This window comes from Perognathus longimembris, chromosome 9, assembly GCF_023159225.1.
Source record: "Perognathus longimembris pacificus isolate PPM17 chromosome 9, ASM2315922v1, whole genome shotgun sequence".
Taxonomy (NCBI): Eukaryota; Metazoa; Chordata; class Mammalia; order Rodentia; family Heteromyidae; genus Perognathus; species Perognathus longimembris.
Genome location: NC_063169.1, coordinates 33,646,848 through 33,672,743, shown reverse-complemented (window position 1 = coordinate 33,672,743; position 25,896 = coordinate 33,646,848). Strand labels below are relative to the sequence as shown.

At 39.3% G+C, this 25,896-nt stretch overlaps 1 protein-coding gene across 6 annotated transcripts in view; it reads left to right on the top strand.

Annotated features, from left to right (window-relative positions):
* The window catches only part of Cdk19 (cyclin dependent kinase 19), a 149,591-nt gene extending 125,570 nt beyond the window's left edge, over window positions 1-24,021 (top strand). For 5 of the 6 annotated variants that reach the window (XM_048353908.1, XM_048353906.1, XM_048353910.1 and 2 more), the window contains 8 exons: window positions 4,926-5,057; window positions 11,703-11,846; window positions 12,250-12,319; window positions 16,637-16,709; window positions 17,104-17,201; window positions 19,139-19,217; window positions 20,417-20,680; window positions 23,237-24,021. In XM_048353908.1, coding sequence (XP_048209865.1) covers window positions 4,926-5,057; window positions 11,703-11,846; window positions 12,250-12,319; window positions 16,637-16,709; window positions 17,104-17,201; window positions 19,139-19,217; window positions 20,417-20,680; window positions 23,237-23,368 — 992 coding nt within the window. In that variant the 3' untranslated portion in view covers window positions 23,369-24,021. Of the gene's footprint in view, window positions 1-4,567; window positions 4,704-4,925; window positions 5,058-11,702; window positions 11,847-12,249; window positions 12,320-16,636; window positions 16,710-17,103; window positions 17,202-19,138; window positions 19,218-20,416; window positions 20,681-23,236 lie in introns of those variants that run through there. The other variant, XM_048353911.1, reaches the window with a different exon arrangement.
* The last annotated feature ends 1,875 nt before the right edge of the window (window positions 24,022-25,896 follow it).

Sequence of the window (25,896 nt, the reverse complement as noted above, 5' to 3'; positions counted from 1 at the left end):
GTATATCAGTCACTGTTCTCCTTTATTGCTGTAAATAATTTATTCTTTTGATCAGCTGGCCTTGAGGCCTACTTCTTTGGTTTATGTGGAATTAGAATTCTATTTTTTATGTCTACTGCTTTTGCTGTTACTTCTACATTTTATTCACTATTTCCTGTTTTAAGATTATTTTAAGATATTGTAAACACTGGTTTGGGTCTCCCTCTACAATTCTTTAGGGATTTGATAAGTTGTATTATCAAAGTCTTAGGGTCTATGAAACTTATTGTAATATCTGGATTCTAGATTCTGTTCTTCCCAACTACAGGCTTTTCTCCTCTCCATTTAGGTTTCCTCCTGACAGCATATACTCCCAATTCAATAACATCTTAGATTGTCTGTTTATGCCATTCACTATATTTTCCCCAGTCACCCAAACCTATGTTACTTTATTGTTAAGAATATTAGGATTATTATGCTGGGTGCTGGTGGCTCTTAATCCTAGCTACTGCAGAGGCGGATAGCTGAGGATCATGATTAGAAGCCAGTGTGGCTGCAAAGTCTGTGAGCTGTGAGACCTTTATCTCCAATTAACCACCAAAGAGCAGAAAGTAGAGCTGTGGCCCAAGTGGTAGAGAGCTAGCCTTGAGTGAAGAAAGCCTAGGAAGAATACCCAGACCCTGGATTCAAGCCCCAAGACTGGCACAAAAGAAAAGAAAAAAAGGAGTATTAGGATTATAATTGTAACAAGATTAACTAGGATTAAAAGTAAGCTGGGAGTATGGCCTAGTGGCAAGAGTGCTTGCCTCCTACACATGAAGCTCTCGGTTCGATTCCCCAGCACCACATATACAGAAAACGGCCAGAGGGGGCGCTGTGGCTCAGGTGGCAGAGTGCTAGCCTTGAGCAAGAAGAGGCCAGGGACAGTGCTCAGGCCCTGATTCCAAGGCCCAGGACCGGCCAAAAAAAAAAGTAAGCAGTAGCTGCAGTGAGGCACCTTGGCACTTTCCTATAATCCTAGATACCAAGGAGATTTGAGGACCATGGTTTACAGCCAGTCTAGGCAGCGAAGTCCTCTTCTGTCTAATAAACTACTAAGAAAAGTTGGAAGTAGAGCTGTGGTTCAAGTGGTAGAGCATTAGCCTTCAGCAAAGAAAGCTCAGAGGCAGTACCCAGGCCCTGAGTTTAAGCCTCAGGACTGGCAATAAAAAAGTAATAAATAATAAAAGTTTTAATGAGCAGTTAATTTAGTTGATTGAGCTTCTTGCTTTAATAACATTATTTTTTTTTGTTTTGCTATCAATATTTTTTTGGTGCTGGAGATTGAACCCAGGACCTCATACATACTAGATAAGTATTCTACCACTGAACTACATATTCCCAACCTCATCATTGCTGATGTAAAAAATAACAATCATAGGGAACCAAGACCATCTCAGTGGTAGGATGTTTTGTGTAGCACACATGAGGTTCTGGGTTCCCAGACCTTATCTAAAATGGTTGTATGCATCTATCTGCCTATCTCCCTCCCTCCTTACCTTCATCCATCCATCCATCTATCCATCTAATCTGTCACTGGTGTTTGAACTCTAGACATTGCACTTGCTAGGCAGTCTATCACTGAGCTGTACCTCCATCCCTTCTGAATTGCTTATTGCCTTCATGTTTTACTATATAAAAATACTTGTTTTCCAGGAGTCAGATCAAGTTCCACTTTCAATTTAGTCTACTAGACTAAATAGTCTATAAGTGTCTATTAAACATTATTCCAGAGAACACCTTGAAGGAGACATAATCCCTTCATAGATTTTGTACCTAGTAAAAACGAGTAGTAACTCCCTTCATTCTCATTGTAATTACTTTTTTTCACTTTTATATACTCCCTTCATTTTGTTATATAAGTTCCTTGTGTGGTAGACCTTGTTTTTTATTTATTTATTTGTTTGTTTGTTTGTTTATTTATTTTGGCCAGTCCTGGGCCTTGGACTCAGGGCCTGAGCACTGTCCCTGGCTTCTTTTTTTTTTTTTTGCTCAAGGCTAGCACTCTGCCACTTGAGCCACAGCGCCACTTCTGGCCATTTTCTGTATATGTGGTGCTGGGGAATCGAACCCAGGGCCTCATGTATATGAGGCAGGCACTCTTGCCACTAGGCCATATCCCCAGCCCCCATGTGGTAGACCTTGTTGACTGCTCTGTCATTTGAAATTGCCTGATTAGCATCCATACCAGAATTCTGCTACATCCATCTTCTTAACTGAACAGTTCCACCCAGGCTAATATTTTAAAAATCTTCTAGTAGTGTTTTGGCTAGTTACCTTTTGTCTAAATTAGCAATTATTTGAAAAGTGGTTTGAAGCTCTTTTAATGTTCATATAGTAGGAATCACTTAAAAATTGATTGCTTCTTTTTGGCCTTGATTTCATCTAGTAACTAAATAGACATCCTTACCTAAAACTAAAGAGATAAAGAATAAGGGAAGAAATAGAAGCGTTTGCCTCTGCTTTAGAGTGCTTTTTAATGAATTTTGAGGCATTTCATCATACTTTGCTGTTAGCTATAACCCATAGCTGGTTGTTCAGTCTGATTAACCATATCATGTACAAAATCATTCTTACCTATTTGATGGCATACCTTGCCATCAACAGCAATTAGCACTTATTAAATATATAAAACATTGCTTTGAATATTGTGCAGTAATGTAGAATGATAGGTATAATATTAGTAAAATGGTTGAATATTTTTAAAAAGACTAGGTGTCAGCATAGTCTTCCTTGGGTTACTTTGTGTCTTAAGACCAAGATACTCCAATGCATCCTCAAAAAGTCTTATAATTTTTTAAAAAAATGTTGTAAAATTTAAACACTAAAGAAACAAAATCTCTCTTTCCTTTTCTCTCTTACTCTCCCTTGCTCTTTTCCCTCTTTTTCCCTTCCCCTCTGTCTTCCTAGGCCTCCATCTTGTGTGGGTTGACAGTTTGCTTTCCCCCCAGTAAACTCGTTTCTACCTGGAAAAAAAAAAGAAACAAAATCACAGTAAATTAAAAAAATTAATGTATATTACATCATAACAGATTAGTTTTAGATTAAGTGATTTTCTATAGTTGAAATTTTTATCTATTTGTACATTTTATAGTACACTGGGGCCCCTTATATATTCAAATTATCCTGCATATATCATGTATTTTGAATTGCAGAGGTTTATCATTCTTGTGACAGTGCCTTTGTGGCTTGTAATTGTCATATGTATAATTTACTGGATGTCAATGAGATTCTACACTGTAACTTTTTTTTTAACTACTGACCTCTTTTTTTTTTTTGGCCAGTCCTAGGCCTTGGACTCAGGGCCTGAGCACCATCCCTGGCTTCTTCCCGCTCAAGGCTAGCACTCTGCCACCTAAGCCACAGCGCCCCTTCTGGCCGTTTTCCATATATATGGTGCTGGGGAATCGAACCGAGAGCTTCATGTATAGGAGGCAAGCACTCTTGCCACTAGGCCATATTCCCAGCCCCACTACTGACCTCCTTACTTACTATTTCTATAAAAATGGACAAGTCACTCAACTGCTTTTACCTTAGATCTTTCATCTCAGGCATGCTTATTAAACTATTCTTATGAAAATTAAATTAGGCAGGGCTGGGGATATGGCCTAGTGGCGAGAGTGCCTGCCTCATATACATGAGGCCCTGGGTTTGATTCCCCAGCACCACATATACAGAAAATGGCCAGAAGTGGCGCTGTAGCTCAAGTGGCAGAGTGCTAGCCTTGAGCAAGAAGAAGCCAGGGACAGTGCTCAGGCCCTGAGTCCAAGCCCCAGGACTGGCCAAAAAAAAAAAAAAAAGAAAAAGAAAATTAAATTAGGCAACTCAGGGTGTGTGTGTGTGTGTGTGTGTGTGTGTGTGTGTGTGTGTGTGTGTATGTGTGCGTGTGTGCATGTGCCACTTGTAAACTGTAAATCCCTGGCAGTACTTTGTTACTTATAAAATCTAAAAACAAAAATTATTTCTAGGACCTAACTAGTTTTGTTTTGTTTTTGCCAGTTCTGGGGCTTGGACTCAGGGCCTGAGCACTGTCCCTGGCTTCTTTTTGCTCAAGGCTACTAGCACTCTACCACTTGAGCCACAGCTCCACTTCCGTGCTTTTTCTATATATGTGGTGCTGAGGTATTGAACCTAGGGCTTCATGTATACAAGGCGAGCACTTTTACCACTAGGCCATATTCCCAGCCACCCCCCCCCCCCGCAACTGTAGTTTTAAATACTCTTTTTGTTAGTTTTATGTAAACCACCCCCCCCAATATTTAAACCAGTTAACTTTGGTTTCAACCTTTGTTAAACACTTCTTTCAAACCAGTTATCACTTGTGTATTCTATGCATGTTTTTGGAAACGTGATATATTACTTTTCAGCTGACTTTCTGGAGAACAAAAGGTCACAATTTGTTGAATTTTCTGTTTTTCCTGTTATAAATACTCCCATGATAGCCAGTTCCAAGTCACCACTATGCTCTATGAAAGAGCTGTGTACAAATCAGCTCTTGTGAGTTTGTAGAAAACTGGGCAGTTCTTAGATACATAGGAGGCAGAAATAATAAATAATTGTTTAGATTTTTAGGCTGTTTTAGATTTGAAAAACATTTAAGGATATTTTAATGTCCCTGCAGACAAGTATCTGAAGTCAGAGCTGGATTCTAATTCTGACTCTGAACGTGCTCTATGGGTTCTTGGGTAAGTCAGAGGAAACTATTTTGCTCTTCATCAGAACAGGCACAGTAGTAGTATCTTTTTGGGTTGGGAGGATACTATACATAATCCAGTGTGTGGTATAGATTTATACTTTTTTTCAGAGGGAAAGCATTGTTTTATAAGGTTAGTGGCTATTGTTGTCAACCCTAAATGGTTTTAATAATGTGATACTGAATTATATATGAATTTATTTTATTTTTTTAGCTGATATGGGTTTTGCCAGATTATTCAATTCTCCTCTAAAGCCACTAGCAGATTTGGATCCAGTAGTAGTGACATTTTGGTATCGGGCTCCAGAACTTTTGCTTGGTGCGAGGCATTATACAAAGGCCATTGGTAAGTTGCTCTAAAATGATTTTTACTGTCTTGACATCGAATTTTCATTAATACCAAGTATATATGAAATATAAGTAAGTATAACTGTATTATATCTTTATAATACTAAAGCTACTTGGTAAAAACCTATGATATATCTCTGTAAAAGTTCTGTGTTTCTAGATTATACATTCTGGTAGATTTGGATTTTTTTTTCTTAAAGGAGTACTGAGGTTTGAATTCAGGGCCTCTCACTTACTAGGTAGTTATTCTGTCACTTGAGCCATTTTGTCAGTCCCTTTTTTCATTGGTTATTTTTTGAGATAGTATTTTACTTTATGCTCTGGCTGGCCTCGGCTTCAACCCTCCTATGTGTGCTTCCTTGTGGAAGAAGATATGTGCTACTGCACCTAGAAATTGGTTGAGATGAAGTCTTCCAAACTTTTTTTTCTACTGAGAATTTCTGTGAACTATAAGTTTCTTCTAAACAGCAAGGATTACAAATTTGAGCAACCAAACCCACATAGCTTTTTAACTGTACAGGAAGAAGTATGGTTCTTTTAAAAGAAGAAAGCATTTTTCTTTCAGAGAATAGAGTCATCTGATCCTGTTGAATTGATATGGAAACAAACAATAAATTTTATCTAAAAACATGAATTTTATTTCATACTTTCTTAGCTATTGATCAGAAGAATTGGAGAGAAGTTTAGAATTATTTTCTTCACAAAAAGAAAAATGGAATAGTGCAATGTTGGAGAGAGCTCCTGTTTGAGAAAAAAAATTAGTGGCCTCCTTTCTTTAGCAAGAAATAATAAATTAAAAAAACTTTTAGGTGCTGGGAATGTGGCTTAGTGGTAGAATGCTTGCCTAGCATGCATGAAGCCCTGGGTTCAATTCCTCAGCCCCACATAAACAGAGAAAGCCAGAAAGTGGCACTGTGGCTCAAGAGTTAGAGTGCTAGCCTGTAGAAAAGAAGCTCAAGGACAGTGCCCAAGCCCTGAGTTCAAGCTCCAGGACTGGAAAAAAAAAAAAAACTTTAAAGAAGAAATAATATAACTTTTGTTTCTCTCTTGCTATCAGAATGGTGGTTTCTCCATTAGGTTTGGAAGTAGTCTGGGTAGATTAGTTGTGCTCAGGAGGAAAGAGCCTTTCTTAGATGCTGAGATTTCTTTAAAGAGAATAAAAGGAGATGATAGGGAGAGGATAAATAGTAGCTGGTGTAAAGTCTATAAAGTTTTAGTTTTACAAGTGTATTCCTTTAAGTTTTCTTTTTCTGTCTTTTCTGTGCTTTGATGTTAGGCTAATATCAGTTTGACTACTTTTTATTGTTTTTATTAAGTCCTATTTAATAATGCCATTAAAAGATACTGTTATTAAATAGACAAGCACAAAAGGCTGTTCTCAGATTTGGTAGGGTAAAATTAATCTCAGAATTAGTTTATGAAAAACACAAATTAAAATACAGCAATATCCTCATTTACCAAGATATTTTTCTTTCTCTCTCCCTCCTTCTTTCCCTCCCTCTCTCCCTTCCTCACTTCCTCTTTCTCTCTCTTTCCTTTCCTTTCCTTCCTCCTTCCCTCCCCCTCTATTTCCTTTCCTTTTCTTCCCTTCCCTTCCCTTCCTTTCCCTTCCCTTCCCTTCCCTTCCCTTCCCTTCCCTTCCCTTCCCTTCCCTTCCCTTCCCTTCCCTTCCCTTTCCATGCCTTTCCTCTCCCCTCCCTTCCCCTCCCCTCCCCTCCCCTCTCCATGCCATGCTCCTTTTTGTGCCAGTCTTGGGGCATGAACTCAAGGCCTGAGCTTCTTTGTTCCAGGCTAGTGCTCTACCACTTGAGCCACAGAGACATCAGGCTTTTTGGTGGTTAATTGGTGATAAGAATCTCAAGGGCTTTCCTGCCCTGGCTAGCTTTGAACATCAATTCTCAAATCTCAACCTCCTGAATAGCTGGGATTACAGGCACGAGTCACCAGTGCCCAGCTGAATGTTTGAATATTAAAAAGAAATAAAGAAAGACTTTGAGGGCTGGGAATGTGGGTTAGCAGTAGAGTGCTTGCCTAGCATGCATGAAGGCCTGGGTTCTATTCCTCAGCACCACATAAAACAGAAAAAGCCAGAAAAGAGGTAGAGTTGAGCAAAGAGTAGCCTTTAACAAAAGAAGCCAGGGACAGTGCACAGGCCCTGAATTCATGCTCCATGACAGTCAAAGAAAGAAAGAAAAGAGAGAGAGAGAGAGAGAGAGAGAGAGAGAGAGAGAGAGAGAGAGAGAGAGAGAGAGAGCCTGTGAGACTCTTATCTCCAGTTAACAAAACAACAAAAACAAAAACCCAGTTCAAGTGGTAGAATGCTAGCCTTGAGCAAAAAAGTTCAGGAACTGAGCCCTGCCTCTGATTTCTACCACTAGGACCAACACACACACACACACACACACACACACACACACACACACACACACACACACGCACGCACTTCACTCAGAATACATTTAGATTTTTCCCACAAACTGCAGCTCTAGAGTACAGTGCTGGAATGTTGTAAATATTTTATAAATGTTTTGTTAAATTAGTGGGAAGATCTCTGAGTAGTCTCAGAACTGTGAGTAAAACCAGAGTGTTCTGTTTGACAGTAAAGGAATATGAGATTGACATTAGACCTTTTTCCCAGCATTTGAGCCTGTAGTGAGGCAGCACATCAGGAGAACTGAGGTTAAATTTTAGCCAGCTTGCAATTTATATGCTTGATAAGTAGTAATATTTACTCCTTAAATATAATCACCAGTCATATTGGTACATGGTTGTAATCCCAGTACTTGGATGGTTACAGGAGGTTGATTTTGAGTTTGAGGCCAACCTTGGTTGCATAGTTAAGATCCTGTCTCAAAATAACAAAACAAAGGGCTGGGGGTATGGCCTAGTGGCAAGAGTGCTTGTCTCGTATACATGAGGCCCTGGGTTCAATTCCCCAGCACCACACATACAGAAAACGGCCAGAAGTGGCGCTGTGACTCAAGTGGTAGAGTGCTAGCCTTGAGCAAAAAGAAGCCAGGGACAGTGCTCAGGCCCTAAGTTAAAGGCCCAGGACTGGCCCAAAATAATAATAATAATAACAAAACAAAAAATAATCACCAATTTTCAAGTTTATTCCAGTCCTAACTATCTATTCTCAAAAGAAATTAGGAGAAAAGTTACAACAGATAAAAAGAGTAATCTCTAAGTTATTTTTTTTTTTTTTTTTTGGCCAGTCCTGGGCCTTGGACTCAGAGCCTGAGCACTGTCCCTGGCTTCTTCCCGCTCAAGGCTAGCACTCTGCCACTTGAGCCACAGCGCCGCTTCTGGCCGTTTTCTGCATATGTGGTGCTGGGGAATCGAACCTAGGGCCTCGTGTATCCGAGGCAGGCACTCTTGCCACTAGGCTATATCCCCAGCCCCTCTAAGTTATTTATCACTAGGCTTAACATACATTCATAGTAGTAGGCATATGTGAGTTACAAACATTCACTCATTCTTCTGTATACCTGGTACATGTCAGAATGAATATTTATATTCACAGCAAAGGAAGAAGTGAGTTTGATGATTGGATTATAGTAGAGATTTATGAGTGAGATCTAGTTGTAGGAGTGGCAGGGGAGAAAGAGAGATGGAGAAAGAGAAAGAATATGTATGTGTGTAAGCATAAGTACAAATCAGTGGTCAAGGAAAAAGATTTGAGATGTTAACGGTGAGATTAAAGGTGTAGGGACCAGATAAACATTTAAAATTACAGGCTAAAATCATTCAGGAAAAATTAATAGAATTTGACACTGTGTGTGTGTGTGTGTGTGTGTGTGTGTGTGTGTGTGTGTGTGTGTGTGTGTGTTGATTCTGAGGCTTGAATCTCAGAGCCTTGTGCTCATATTTGGCTTTTTCACTCAAGGCTGGTGTTTTACCAGTTGAGTCACAGCTCTGTTTCCAGCTTTTTGCTGCTTAATTGGAGGTAAGACTCTTATGGACTTTTTGCCTGATCTGGTTTTAACTGCAATCCTTACTCAGATCTCAGCCTCCTGAGTTCTTTATCTTGGTACTTTATTGGGAAATCTAGATCCTTTCTTCTCCTGTTTGAATAAAGGACAAGCAGAAATTGGTTTCTACTACTACTGTATAGTAGTAGTACCAGTTGAATGTATATTGCACAGGCAGCCAGGAGGAAGAGAGAGATGGCCATGAACAAGAATGATGAACAAGAATGACAGCCAACATGATATGGGAGAAAGGAATTAAAAAGTTGACATTGAACAGTATTACTACTCTACTCTGTAATCGATGTTTGTGGTGATGATGATCTTGGTTACATCATTAGGAAGATTAAATGTTATACAGCCTTTTATGATGGGAGGTAGTGGTGTAATGAAAAATGGTTATTAAAAGGAATAGATTTCCATTACCCTGAAATCTAACTTAGGGGCAAAGATTTCTAAATGGAGTGATAAAAGCAGCATTTTTAAGCTGGGTGCCATTGGCTCACCCCTGTAATACCAGCTGCTCAGAAGGCTGAGATCTGAGGATCGTGGTTTAAAGCCAGCCTGGGCAGGGACCACATTTGTAGCATTATTAACTTTTCTCTTTCTAATAAATCCTAATTGGCATTTATTTAAAAATACAAATATGAATATACATGTCACAGAAGCTAATTCACATTTGGCAAAACATTGTATATATGGTATTACAGGACCAGAACATAAATTACAGTTTTTTAATATATAAAACCCAACAGAATAATCTATAGTGGCTTTAAATAGACAATAATTTCTTGTCAAGTGCTGTGGATTAAAACAGAGTCTTGAGAATGCTAAGCAGGCACTCGATCACCAAGCTACATTTCTATACCCTAATATCTAGAACAGAATACCCAAACTTTTAAAGATACTAGACTTTGTCTTAGAAATGGAGGTAGCAGAAAAGCTATAACTAAATGAATAGATAAGTGTATTTTCTACCTCTATCATGTACAACCTATGTTTAGTATTATTATTATTATTATTATTTTTTTTTTTTGGCCAGTCCTGGGCCTTGGACTCAGGGCCAGAGCACTGTCCCTGGCTTCTTCCCGCTCAAGGCTAGCACTCTCTGCCACTTGAGCCACAGCGCCGCTTCTGGCCGTTTTTTGTATATGTGGTGCTGGGGAATCGAACCTAGGGCCTCGTGTATCCGCGGCAGGCACTCTTGCCACTAGGCTATATCCCCAGCCCCTGTTTAGTAGTATTATTTATAAGCTTATATACTTTATAGATTTCTTTAAAGGAATGGAGACTGGTAGTCTTTCAGACAGAAGTTGAACTTTCCAAACCCTTTTACATATGTCTGACTTAACTTATATGTTGCTGTATAATTATGCACTTAATCGCTTTAAAAGAATTATAATCCAGGCTTGGGTTGCTCTTGCCTGTAATCTTTAGCTACTCAGGTAGCTAGGATCTGAAGATTGTGGTTTGAAGCCAACCTGGATAGGAAAGTCTGTGAGACTTCCAGTTAACCACCAAAAAGCCAGTAGAGCTGTGGCTCAAGCAGTAGAGCCCTATTAACCTAAAGCTCGGGGACAATACCTGGACTCTGAGTTCAAGCCTTAGAAAACACACACACACACACACACACACGCACGCACGCACGCACGCACGCACGCACGCACAAACTACATTTACATTTTTATATCTGACTATAATCTTATTTCATTCTGTTATTTCCCATTTTAGATTAATAATTAAATGCCTCAGCAATTAAATTAACAACAGAAAGGTGTCCCCCCCCCAATCCAATTCACTGTACCAGTTACAGTGGTACACTGCTGTAAGGCTAATAATAGTTGGGAGGCTGAGGCAGTAGGATTCTGAGTTTGAGGCCAGCCTTGGGCTACATTGCAAGGCCTGACTTCAAAAGAAAAGAAAAGAAAATCATTGCTTTCCAAGTTCAGTTCTTAATTTATCGTCACCAGGAAATTTACAAGTAAATGTTTCTTATTTGACTTCCAGTCTGTTACATGATGAACTAGCTATGTCATGTCTCTTATATACTCTATACATTCTCTCTTTTTCCCCCCTTTTCTTTCCTTTCCCCTTCCCTTCCCTTCCCTTTCCCTTTCCCTTTCCCTTTCCCTTTCCCTTTCCCTTTCCCTCCCTTTCCCTTTCCTCGTCCCTTCCCTTTTTCCTTTCCTTTCCTCGTCCCTTCCCTACTTTCCCTTCTCTATCCCCTTCCCTTCCCTCTCCCCTTCCCTTCCCTTCCCCTCCCCTCCTATCCTCTCCCCTCCCCTCCCCTCCTTTCCCCTTCCCTTCCCTTCCCTTCCTTTTTTTTTTTGTGCCAATCCTGGGGCCTAAACAGGGACTGCGCTCTGGCTCTGAGCTTTTGTGCTCAAGGCTAGTGCTCTGTCACTTGAGCAACAGTTTCAGTTCTGGCTTTTTGGTGGTTAATTGTAGATAAGAGTCTCACAGATTTTCTTGCTTGAGATGGCTTTGAGTCATGATCTTCAGATCTCAGCCTTCTGAGTAGCTAGGATCACAGGCATGAGCCACCAGCACCTGACTTACACATTTTCTTAATATACTTATGGTACATGGTAAATTGCTTTACTAAAAAGTATTCTTATATGCATGTTGGAATTATACCTAATATAATGCATTGATATAAATTTTTTTCTTCATAGATATATGGGCAATAGGTTGCATATTTGCTGAATTGTTGACTTCAGAACCTATTTTTCATTGTCGTCAAGAAGATATAAAAACAAGCAATCCCTTTCATCATGATCAACTAGATCGGATATTTAGTGTCATGGGGTTTCCTGCAGGTAATTTATTTTCCTGTTCAGAAGTGTATTTAAATTATATTTGATCTATATTTTAAAACTAAAAATAACCTCTGTATATCACCTTTATAATAACAATAAAAAATTAAAAAGTAACAATTGATGGATGCCAGTGGCTCACGCCTATAATCCTAGCTACTCAAAAAGCTGAGATTTGAATATCACAATTCAAAGTCAGCCTGGATAGAAAAGTCTGTCAGAAGCAGCACTGTGGCTCAAAAGTGGTAGAGCTTTAGCCTTGAGCAAAAAATGAGCTGAAGGATAGCACTCAGGCCCCGAGTTCTAGCCCCATGACCAAAAAATTTAAAAAGGAGCACGGACAAAACCCTCTAAAATAATAAAATTAATGTTATTTTCTATAACAGTATTCTATATTTTTTGTAAGATAAAGACTGGGAAGATATCAGAAAGATGCCAGAATACCCTACACTTCAGAAGGACTTCAGGAGAACAACGTAGGTATTTCCATATTGTCTTAGTCCATGTGTACTGAAATTTTAAAATAAGTTTTAGATTGGGTAACTTATAAACAACAGAAATTTATTTTCTTACAGTTCTGGAGGCTGGGAAGTCCAAGATTAAGGTGCTAACTAGCAGGTTCAGTGTCTGCTTCCAAGATGGTGCCTTGTTGCTGGGTCCTCATGTGGTCAAGGAAAAAAAGGGGTGAACTCATTGTGAAGCTTCTATTGTAAGACATTAATGTAATTTATGAGAACCCTCCATGGCCTAATCACCTTCATTTTCATTCTTGTACATTGGGGATTAGGTTTCAACATGAATTTTGTAAGGAACACATATATTCAAGCCATAGCTTATTAGTTATAAGTATATAGTGATGTTAAAGGGAAAATATAACCTTTTAAAAATTTTATGCAAAAAATTGAAATTTGGATTTTAGTGTATTATGTGTATGATTTGAAGAATATATTCCAGATAACATGTATACCTGGTATAGGCTGTAGTATTTAAAAATTTTTAAGAATTTCAACATCAGTTTAAATATCTATTTCCTTCAAACATAAATGGTCTTCTGTTTATCTGAATAATGATTGATGATTGAAATGCTGGTTTAGGAAACTAGGAAGGATGCTGGGAAGAAGAACACATGGCACAGGATCTCAGTAAAACAAGACCTTGTCAAAAGGAAAAAAGGAGAGGAAGGAAAGAGAAGAGAGGGGAAAGAAAAGGAAGAAGAGAGGGAGAAGAGAGGAAAAGGGATGAAAAGAGGAGGAAAGGAGTGGAGACATGTATGTTGAATAGAAATGATAGAGAGCAGAGGTGATTGTATGAATGAGTTTTGTTATTGACCCACACCTAGAGGAAATAGTAGAAAACTTACAGTTTGGGGAAGCTTACAATTCTGTCCTGAAAAATTTCAAGGCAGTATGACTTGCAGGAACGAAAGTAGACATCATGAAGAGAAGTAGAGGATGGCATTTCTAGATGTGTTTGCACAGTCCTTGGTAGGGCCTTTTGCCTTTATCCCTTAAGTTAGCATTGGTCACTAAGCTTCTGTACTGGTGTTTCTGCTTACTCTAGACATTTTTCCCAGGTAAATTGTACAGTTTCAATGGCTACAGTTAACATGATAACTCCTAATTTATGTAGCTTTAAGTGGCTCACCTGAAGTATTTGGGGTCAGAAGTGTTTTTAAATTGGGGATTTTTCAGATTTTGAAGCATCTGGATTTATTTTTTGCATTAGGGATGTATACCTTGTGTATCCTGCTCAGATCTCTTTTCCAGTTTTAGAACCAGTTTAGCAAAATGTCTTATGGAACACCAACTTAAACATTCCATAAATACTTTAAACATTTAAAACAGAACTCAGCATCTATCTTCCTCAATCACTCCATGCTATATTTCCTATTATAGGAAATGGTTTCATTATTCATCCAATTGTTCAAGCCAGAGATCTGTGAATTCCCCCTAATCTGTCCTTCTTTCTTCCTCTCCTGTCCTTTTCCTCTCTTTTCCCTCTCCTTTTCCCCTCTCTTCCCCTTCATTCATCTCCTCTCTTCCTTTTGATATAAGGTCTTATGTATCCTAGGCTGGCCTTAAAGTCTTGATTTTCCTGCTTCAGCCTTCCAGGGTGTATACCACAATGCCCAGCTAAATAACTCTTTACCGAATGCACACGTGTGTGTGTGTGTGTTTGTGTTTGTGTGTGTGTGTGTGTGTGTTCTATGTTCTTTGGAGAAAGATCTGGTGTTAGCAAGGATACAGTAGAGTGAGCACTTGTATTCTTCTGATGAGAGTGTGTGCTTTTCAAACTCTTTGATGTACCTACATATCACCTGGAGACCTTGATAAAATTGTAGATTCTATTCTGAATGTGGTAGGACACACCCATGTTCCCAGCTACTCAGGAGGCTGAGACAAGAGCTAGGAGTTTGAGCCCAGCTAGGGCAACATAATGAGACCCTCATACAAACAAACAGGGGATGGGAATGTGGCCTAGTGGCAGAGTGCTTGTCTAGCATGCTCAAAGCCCTGGGTTCAATTCCTCAGTATCACATAAACAGAAAAAGCCAGAAGAGGCACAGTGGCTCAAGTGGTAGAGTGTTAGCTTTGAGCAAAAGAAGCTCAGGGACAGCGCCCAGGCCCTGACAAGCCCCAGGACTGGCAAAAAACAAAGAAACATTCTGGGGGCTGGAGTTGTAGCTCAGTGGTAAATACTTACTTGACAGATAAGAGACCGTGAGTTTGATCCAGCCCTATGGAAGAGGGGGAAATGGACGATTTTTGAGTAAAAATTTGGGAAAGGGTCTGAGGATCTTCTTTTCAAATGCTACTGTTGAGTGCCACTTTGCTGTAGTGTGATTCTAGAGCATACCTTTTGATCTGATAATTCTAGAAATTTATTCTGTAGAAAGTAATCAGAGCTGCCACCAGTTTTAAATATTTTACCTACATTTTTCTTAGCAAACAAATGTGTAGGCTAGATATAATTATAATCTTCACTTTTCAGATGAGGAACATAATACTTCATAAAAGTAAAAAGTTGCCCAAGACCACACAGTTGAGATATGACAGACTCAAGGCCTAGGTGTGTGTGTGTGTGAGGGGGGTGGTGTCTCTGATTCTCATATGCTATGAAATGTTGTTTCTTTGCCAAGTGTTCCAGATTTACCTGCAAATGTCTGCATTACATATAGTGATTATGCAACAGCTCCATACCAGTAAGACATACCATAACTCAGTAACTACAGAGCTTCTGACAAGAGAAAATATTTATGAAGCAATATTAAATGGAAAAAAACTAATACTATGATCCCAGATTTATAAAAAAAAAAAAACAAGGCAGAAACCCTGTTTATATTCTGTGTGTATATGTATTTTTAAAAGCCAAAGGAAAATCACCAAAACCTTCAAATGTTTATCACAGAGTGGTTTGATTATGCAGGATTTCAGTTTCCTTCCTTATAATGTTCTATATTCCCTATTTTCTCCTCCCTTAGTCTTTTCCCTCTCCCCTTATCCACCTGTATTACCTCTCTCCTCCCCTCCCCTCTACTCTCTCTAGGATATGATCTCCTTTCCTCCACCACATTCTTCCCCTCCATGATGAACTGAAAAGACAAATCTTTATTCCCTTAAAATTTTGTACTCAAGTTTTTTTGCCATAGTGATAAAAAACAAATGAACCAATATATTGCTGAAAGTTATTGTTTTGCTGAGTGCTGATGGCTTAGGCCTATAATCCTAGCTACTGAGAGACTGAGATCTGAAGATCGCAGGTCAGAGCCAATCTAGGCAAGAAAGTCCTTGAGACTCTTCTCTCCGATTAACTACCAAAAGCTGGAAGAGGAGCTGTGGCTCAAGTAGCAGAAAACTAGCCTAGGGAAAAAAAGCTAAGGGTGAGCATCTGGTCATGATTTCAAGCTCCTAGTACAGGCACAGACAAAAAAAAGGTATTGTTTGCTTTGGTGTATCTTTGAACTTTATATCTTCTTTCTAATACACAATGGAATTTTACTCATTGTGTATGTGTACCACATTTTTATGCAGTCATCTATTGTAGAATATCTGTGCTGTTCCATAACTTGGCTATTGTGAATAGTGCAGCAATGAATATGAATATGCAAGTGTCTCTACTTCTCCACTATATCCTGACTTCTAATGTTCTGGATATTCTGGGTAGATGCCAAAAGTGCTATGGCTGGGTCATAGGGTCATTATATCTATGGGCTGGGTCAATATATCTATGTTTAGTGCAACAGCTGGACTCAAGTTAGTACCTAGAATGGAATGGGTGATGGAATATATTAATTTTCCTCTCTAGTGGTTAACACTCCACTGTACTGGTTAACAGATCTTATTTTCCAAGATGATGGAATCAATATAAACTTTAAAGGTAATGTTTAACCATTCCTGTTTCTTTTCTTGCTTACCAATGTTTGGTAAACTGTTTCTTTGTAATAAAAAAAAGCAATAAATTGCACAGATACCTTTTCAGAAAACCAGGTTTGGAGCTATTAATTAAGAAATGTAAATTGAGCAAGGCACACCTAGTTACTTAGAAGACTGAAACCTGAGGGTTTATGTTGGAAGCCAGCCCAGGAAGGAAAGTGTGAGATTCTTATAGCCAATTAACCACCAAAAAGCTGGAAGTGGAGCTTTGGCTCAAGTGATAGAGCATTAACCTTGAGCACAAAAGCTTAGGGACAGCATCCGGGTCCTGAGCTCAAGCCCAGCACACAAACACACAAAAAGAAGATGCAAATTTGAGTGCATGCTCCCATTGACTTGTGGTGATCTCTGTCTTTGCAGGTATGCAAACAGTAGCCTCATAAAGTACATGGAGAAGCACAAAGTCAAGCCTGACAGCAAAGTGTTCCTCTTGGTAGGTACTTTTCTACCAGACTGAAATCTGACCTTAGCACAATTCTAACCTCATCTTGTTTTCTGTGGGCTTGATCAGTGGTTGTTCCTTTTGAAATAAAAGACACTAGAGGTTGGTTGTGGGGACAATATGAAGCATTTTTCTGTTGAGATATCATCTTTGACTTAAAACCTGTGTTAACAATGAGTTAACAACAGAGGAAGCATTTTAGATGATTTTAATGCTGATGGTTTCTACCCAATTTCACATAAATACGTGTATAATATACTAATTGTACAGGGTGCAATTCAAGATGTATTTGGTGTTAGTCCTGTTAGACATTAATACAAAACTCAGAACATTGACTCATAAACAACATTCTCGTGTGTTATCAAATTCTTCTGTGTTGTTCTAGCTTCAGAAACTCCTTACTATGGATCCAACCAAAAGAATTACCTCAGAGCAGGCTCTGCAGGACCCCTATTTTCAGGAGGACCCCTTGCCAACATTAGAGTATGTATCCTTCTTCCCTCTTCTATGCACTTTGTTCTTGGTTGAGGATATTTCATGGTGGCTGAAAGACAAAAGCAAGGAATGACTACTAATCAGTTTTACAAGTGCAAGTTAAAACGAAAATAGGTAAGACTTTTGTAGACAAATCAGAGGCTAAACAAAATCAGTAGGCAGTGGTGAACTTAAAATTTACTCTTCCAGAACATCTTCACAGCACTGCAAAACCTCTCTATTTCTGCATCCTTATTTCACCCACATATGTGCTTTGGATTTGACTGTGATTGACTAGAAGTTCATCTTACTTGGTGCCAGTGGCTCAGGCCTGTAATCCTAGCCATTCAGGAGGCTGATATCTGAGTTAGGATCTCAGTTTGAAGCTAGCCTGGGCAGGAAAAGTCTGTGAGACTCAGATCTCCAAAAAGCCAGAAGTGGAGAGCGGTGGCTTGAGTGGTAGAGTACTAGCCTTGAGCAAGAAAAGCTGAGGGACAGCACCCAGGCCTTGAGTTGAAGCCCTAGAACCCCACACACACAAAGAAGGAGGAAGAGGTAGGAGGACTATTATCTACTTTTTTCTTGTTGGTGTTGGTTTTTTCAATTCAGATCCTTGTCCTTGGTAGGCAGAAAAGCAGGCCTTCATATTGCAGAACCATGCTTCCAGCCCTTATTTTTCTTGTTATGTTTGAGATAAGGTCTCACTTTTTGTTCAGGCATGTGAAATCCACACATTTTAGGCTTCCTGATAGCTAGGATAATAATTGTGCACAATAGCTCTTCATTAAGGAGTCTCACAAACATGTTTTAGCCTGGGCTGACCTCAAACCATGAGTCTAATAATCTCATCCTTCCAAGTACCTAGGATTATAGGTATTAGCCAGTACCTGGCTAGAAGTTCATCTTTTCTTGAGAATTTTTTTCTTGTTGAAACAAATACATGTTTATTTGGATACAGTGACATTAGTATAAAAAACTATCATATATGTTAGTTAACTAGCAGCAGTTATGCTTTGAACCTGAAAATAAAAATTGAAGTGATGAATTTTTATTATTGCTTAAGTTGTTTCAGGAGGCATCCAGCCACAGGTGACACATAGGATGTAAGTTAAGAAAGAAAAAGTGATGGAGCTGGGAATGTGGCTTAATGGTAGAGTGCTTGCCTAGCATGCATGAAGCCCTGGGTTCAATTCCTCAGCACCACATAAACAGCAAAAGCCAGAAGTGGCGCTGTTGCTCAAGAGGTAGAGTGCTAGCCTTGAGCAAAAAGAAGCCAGGGACAGTACTCAGGACCTGAGTCCCAAGCCCCAGGACTGGCAAAAGGAAGGAAGGAAGGAAGGGAGGGAGGGAGGGAGGGAGGGAGGGAGGGAGGGAGGGAGGGAGGGAGGGAGGGAGGGAAGGAAGGAAGGAAGGGAGAGAGAGGAAGAGAAGGAGGGAGGGAGGGAGGGCGGGAGGGAGGGAGGAAAGAGAAAGAAAGAAAGAAAGAAAGAAAGAAAGAAAGAAAGAAAGAAAGAAAGAAAGAAAGAAAGAAAGAAAGAAAGAAAGAAGAGCAACTTGAGGGCAGAAACTCAAGGAAAGCAAATAAAGGAGTGACATTGTCTAAAAAGAATTGTATTTATTACCTGATTTATGAAATGATAACTCCTCTGTATAACACCTTAATAATGACAAGTTATAGTTTAAAAAATTATATTAATAGAGCTATAAATGTGGCTTAGTGGATAGAGTGCTTGCCTAGCATGCATGAAGCCCTGGGTTCGAGTCCTCAGTACCACATAAACAGAAAAAGCTGGAAGTGGCACTGTGACTGAAGTGGTAGAGTGCTAGCCTTGAGCAAAAAGAGGCTCAGGGACAGTGCCCAGGCCCTGAGTTCAATTTTAAATAAACAGGGTAATGATAGCATAGATTTTAAGGTCATGACATGTATTTTTTAAAATGGTTTTTAGTGTGTTTGCTGGATGCCAGATTCCATACCCCAAAAGAGAATTCCTTAATGAAGATGAACCTGAAGAAAAAGGAGACAAGGTATAAACTTTATGACATTTGACTTTCAGAGGGTAAAGGAAGCAGAAAGATAATTTGATAATTGCTATACATCTATCCCCTTTTATTTATATATTTCTTTTACAGGGAGGTTTGGGAATGTAAATATATTTGAAACATAAATTACAGACAATTAAACTTTCTGGTCTGATTAACAGTTCATTTCACTCCATGATTACTAATTCTTATTTGTTCACGTCATTACCATCATGTTATACAGGCTAGCTTTTCCAAGCATCACTCTACTATAAAGCCATACCTCCAGCCCTTCTATGCATGGTTGTTTTGAGAGAGTCTCACTTTTTGCCCAGACCCATGCCTGAACTAGAATCCAGTTTTCTGCTTCCCACAGTATCTTGGAGGACGGGGCTTGCAACCATGTCCAGCTTCTTCCATTGAAATAAAGCTCATGAACTTTTTCACCTGGCCTAACGTGGAACTGTGATCTTTCCAATTTCAGCCTCCTGTGTAGTGGGATTATAGGCATGTGCCACTATTCCCAGCTATTGATTGAGGAAGTATGGTGTGAACTTTTTTGCCCAGGCTGAAAATTGGGAGGCTGCACTCCAATTATAGGCATAAACACCATGCCTGACTTGTTTTGTTTTGTTTTTTTAATTTATTTTGTTGGTTGTTTTGACAGTTGGCTTTTTTTTTTTTTTTTTTGAGACAGGGTCCTATTCTGTAGCCCACACTGACCTGGAGCTCACAATATAACCTGGGGTGGCCATGAACTCTCTACCCTCTTCCCTTCACTTCTACAGTGCTGTGTCACCATACCTGTCTCATATCACCCTGTTTTTTTAAAATCTTAACTGCTTTTATCATTGCACTGCTCTGCTTTTCCAAAATCATGATTGAAAAGACTTGTAGCCATCTTAATTAGCATAACATAATTCCCCATGTGCCTATGGCTATCAGTGAAAAGCTTGTGACTAATTTGGAGGATACTGAAATCTAAATGAACTTTTGGGAGTGCATTCTGTTCAGTATTCAGTATATTGACCTTTGGGGATATTGTAGTCTTTGGCAGCTGCCCATTCTACATTTATTCTAGTCACTTAATGACTCATGCAGGTCGTATCACAGGTAGATCAGAAATCACACGTGCATATAAAGTAATGAAAGAAATTTTTGTTCACTTAGCTTAATATCAAGCTTACTTTTTCTTTTCATAAAAGAATCAGCAACAGCAGCAGAACCAGCATCAGCAGCCCACAGTCCCTCCACAGCAGGCCACAGCCCCTCCACAGGCACCCCCACCACAGCAGAACAGCACCCAAACCAATGGGACAACAGGGGCAACCACAGCTGGTATTGGTGCAGGAGCAGGGCTACAGCACAGCCAAGACTCCAGCCTGAATCAGGTGCCTCCAAACAAGAAGCCCCGTCTCGGGCCTTCAGGCGCAAACTCAGGCGGCCCTGTTATGCCATCTGATTATCAGGTACTCCCTGAATTTTTTCCTTTCTAATGTGGATATATTTCATTAAGTGAGAAATGGGCTTTTAAATAGTTCTTAAATCTTAACATTTGTTGTTTGTTGTACAAACTGAACAGTTCTATTTCTAAGACATTATATGAAAATGAAGGGTTCTAAGGTCATATTTCCTATAATTGTGAATTACTTGTATCTTGACTTGTTTATCCTAACATCCTAAAAGAAAAAGTAGAGAGGTAGGCTGCTCCCTTCTTAAAGAATTTCCTTATTTATCTCATATTATTACTTACATCTTTGGGTCAGAAAATTATACTAAATAGGCAATTGAAAAGGGAAGATTTTAGTGGCAGCTTACTTAAAACAAAATCAGTAAATTCCTCAGAAAGACTGCCTCTTACAAGGCAGAAATTATCAGTAAATAGCCATATATACACAGAAGAGAAAAAGATGAGGCGTGAGGTCCCTACTTCCTAGCTACTCAAGAGGCTGAGGAGGATCATAGTTGGAAGTTGGTATGGGCAGAAAGGTCCCCATGAGACTCTTATCTCCAATTAATCACTCAAAAAACCGAAGTGTTGCTGTGGCTCAAAGTGGTAGAACATGAGCAAAAAAGCTCAGAGATAGTGCTCAGGCCCTGAATTTAAGCCCTACAACTGAAAAAAAAAATTCATTGTGGTCAGCCACCAGTGGCTCATGCCTGTAATCCTAACTACTCAGGAGGCTGAGAGCTGAGGATTGTGTTTGAAGCCAGCCCAAGTAGCAAAGTGTATAAGTCTCTTATCTTCAAGCATGCACACCCGCACACACACACAGAGTCAGAAGTGGAGTTGTGGCTCAAGTAGTAGAGCACTAGTCTTGCAGGAAGTAGCATAGGGCAGGAAACTCAGGCCCTGAGTTCAAGCCCCATGACCAGCACACAGAAAAAAATCCATTGTGATAACATTAGAAAATCTCGTAAAAACAGTTTCTTGAGGTGGTAACAAACTAAAGAAAGACCAAGGAAGAAGGAAAACTTAAGTTAAAGATTTCTGTTTCAGTAAAAGTAAGTTCAGGGCCATAGTCTTTCAGGGAATTCACTGAATGAAACATTGAGGACAGAGAGAATAGAAAACAAAAGCTCTGATGAGGGAGCCATGAACTCACTGATAAGGAACTGGAACAAAGAGACACATTAATGAGGAAGACATAACAAATTGTTGCCTCTTTGAGTGTCTCAGAATGTAATATGTTTTCACAGAACTGCTTCCCAGAAAACTTTGCCTCAAGAAGAGAATTTAATACTTCCTTTTGGTTGCAATTAGACTAGTCAAGGCTTCAGTTTGATAAACAGCTTATTTGGGTAATGTTACTGAACATTCTTGAATTTTGTTAGAAATTCAGTTTTCTCTTATGCTTCAGCTTATTCCTATTGTATTTGCAATAAATGTTTACAGTACTATTTCTTCTTTCTATATAAGATTGTATTATGGGGCTGGGAATATGGCCTAGTGGCAAGAGTGCTTGCCTCCTACACATGAAGCTCTCGGTTTGATTCCCCAGCACCACATATATGGAAAACGGCCAGAAGGGGCGCTGTGGCTCAGGTGACAGAGTGCTAGCCTTGAGTGGGAAGAAGCCAGGAACAGTGCTCAAGCCCTGAGTCCAAGGCCCAGGACTGGCCAAAAAAAAAAAGATTGTATTATGTTAAAAAAAATAAAAAATTGGGTACCAGTGGCTTATGCCTGTAATCCTAACTACTCAGGATGCTGAGATCTGAGATTGTGGAATGAAGCCAGCCAACGCAGGAAAGTCCATTAGATTCTTATCTCCAATTAACCACCAAAAAAGCTTAAAGTAGAGCTGTGGCTCAATTGGTAGAGTGTTAGCCTTAAGTAAAAATGTTCAGGGACAGCACTCAGGCCCTGAGTTAAGTCCCAAAACTGGCCCACGTGCAGGCAGCCACATGCATGCGTGCGCGTGTGCACACACACACATTTATTAAGGCAAAGCAGACTTTATTTCAAGGGGCAATAGGTACCCTAATAAATACAGAGAACAAGACAATAGGGTGTTACAGTAGAGGAAAGAGATTAGATTCTTCTCCAAACCTCAGGATGACAAGCATATTTTTAGTCAAGGGTGGAAAATTGCTAAGAGGAATCATTAAGGATGAAGGGTTTCTGATTTGATAGGATTATTGCTGAAGGTAGGTCACAGAGACAGGATTTCTGTGTATGTAGTAATTTGTTGTGCAAAGGGTTTGACTGCACCCTAAAATTAGTCAGTATGAAGAGCAATAGGTCTTCATACTAATTTATAAGTTTATGGCATGTTTCTCCTCTCCATGTCTTTGCCAATGTAGCTTATCTCCCAAAGAAATTGAGCCATACTTCATGCATGCCAGAATACAGAAGGGCTAGGCTGTGATTTCAAGTCAGCAATAGGTATTAACAAGTTAAGTTAGCCATCAGCTGCTGCTGAGAACTGGTCTCATGACCAAATGGTTTATATCTCCACCCTACTTTGATGACAGCTTGTGCCTTACTCTTCTGTCAGTAATTCTCCTTTCCTGTTTCCCTCTAGCACTCCAGTTCTCGCCTGAATTACCAAAGCAGCGTTCAGGGATCCTCTCAGTCCCAGAGCACACTAGGTTACTCCTCTTCATCTCAACAGAGTGCACAATACCACCCATCACACCAGGCCCACCGGTACTGATGAGCCGCCTTTGCCTGGCCCAGGCAGAGAAGACTCCAGCAATAGGAGATTTGCATTGGAAAGAACCCCCAAATGCAAACTGTGATGCCATTCAGAACTCCCACACTCAGGAGGAAAACTTTGTACACTGAGTGTTTTGCAGAACTCCTTTCTCTTCTTTATTGACTTAAAGAAGATTCTTACGATGTTTTCCCTTGTCCCTTACCCCGCATGAGTTCCATGTGTCTTCTCTAATAAAGTGTCTAAACTAATCCCAGCACTTCTGTAACCTTCAGCGGTTTTTGAAGGATTTCCAGGTGCACCTTTCTCATGCTGTAGCAATCATTATGATTTACTTTTTCAAAGCTCTTTTAATAGGTTTTTAATGTTTTAGAAGCAGGATTCCAGTGGTATATAGTTTTATACTTTGTAAACTGATATAGCAACACAGGTAAAAATGCACCTTTTAAAGCACTAGAGTTTTCACAGACTACAAATATTGCTCATGAAAGTCTTAAACAGAAACTACTGTCCCAAAGTACTTCGCTATTATATAAGTCTTTATTTATCTAGTTTCAGGGAATTTCTAGTAAAAAGACAGCTGGTGGGACAGAGGGAACCTACAACCAAAAAACAGTATAGATCTTTGCAGTTACTATGCTTTATGCTATAAATGTGTGGTGATTTTTATATAATCATTCATCTAGAACTTAGTTCCTAGAATCATTGTTTTCTGAGTAGTATTCAGTAATTAAAAATAGAACATTCATGTAGCTAAGTCTACTTTAAAAAGGGTTTCAAGAGCTTTGATGGAATACAGTCCTCTGGTGATCCACACCAGAAAGCTGAAGAGAATATTAACTGCACTAAGATTTCTTGAAGGTGTAATGTTGATCAAAGTGTTACTTCTCCTTGAAGGGCTCTCTTAAGGAGCTGTTGGTTTCTTTACATATGGATCTGCGTGAGTAACTTTCTTACATAATCATGGGTACTCAAGTAGAAACCTGCAAATTTATCTGCTTTTAAAATAAAGAACAGTATTCTCTATTTGTATTTGCAATAGATATAGAAAGAGTGACTATTTTTAAAGCATGTTAAAAATTTAGGTTTTATTCATGTTTAAAATATGTATGATGTATATGTAATTTTGCTGTTGTTACTGAATCTTAATTCTATCAAGAATCTTTTCATTGCACTGAATGCTTTCTTTTGCCTCTAGAAGAAAACTTAATGCTTGTGCCTAAAAACTATGGGCAGATAGTGCAAGATAAAGTGAATATTTGCATTTGTATTATCTATGAATTACAGACTGAGTTCTTTCATAGCCATTTTAAAGAGCCCCTCAATCCCCAGACTCAACAGGAAATGTCAAGACTTGGAGCTCCCATTGTACTATAAGGGGAGAAATATTTTGTGTTCTTCTGAATGCTACTAGCAGCACCAGCCTTGTTTAAATGTTTTCTTGAGCTAGAAGAAATAATGGATTGTTGTATAAGAAAACTATATGCATTTTTAAACTATTCTTTGTGAACTTATCTACCTGGTTATGATACTCTGGGTTCATGTACAAGTAAAATAAGATTTTTAGAAGCCAGTATACATTTTGCACTATTGATGTAATACTGTAGCCAGACAGGACCTTACTGATCTCAGCATAATAATGTTTATAAATAGTAATAAAGGCTGTACAGTGACACTCATCATGCTCCATTGGAAGGAATTCATGATTGTCTACATAGTATTTCATCCCTTCCATTTTTTTTGAAACAAGAAATTGACAGCCTCTTGCACGATGTAGCTACCTATATAAGCTCTTTCCAGAGCTACTGGTCATCAGATGCTCACTGCACACTTATCACATGCCAGGTTTTCCAGTGGATGGGAATCAAACGGAGCAGTGCAAACTTCCTGTCCTTAAGAGCTTGTGATTGATGGAGTGACAAGTAAGCTGTCCTGGAATATCTATGCCATGTGATAGACTTATAAGTGAAACCATTATAAAATATGAAGGCCTTTTTTTTTTTTTTGGCCAGTCCTGGGCCTTGGACTCAGGGCCTGAGCACTGTCCCTGGCTTCTTCCCGCTCAAGGCTAGCATTCTGCCACTTGAGCCACAGCGCCGCTTCTGGCCGTTTTCTGTATATGTGGTGCTGGGGAATCGAACCTAAGGCCTCGTGTATCCAAGGCAGGCACTCTTGCCACTAGGCTATATCCCCAGCCCTGAAGGCCTTTTTTTAAACTTCTAAATATACTTGGATAGTTATTCTTTCAAATTTTATATAGACAGTATTATGGAAGGGTTTCTATCTATCCACCTTAGGAGAAAGCCAGTGGTTAACTATCACAAAGGCATTCATATATATATTTGAAATGTTCACAGGAGCCTTCAATAACTGAGTGATCCTCATAGGCAGAACTTGCTCTACTAAGTAGTTGTAGTAAATTACAATGAAAACAGAAACTCTGTTCCTGCCCTCAAGGGAGCTTAGATTTAATTTTAAAAAGATATCCCCAAATATGTACATAAACCAAAATACCATGCCCCTTAATA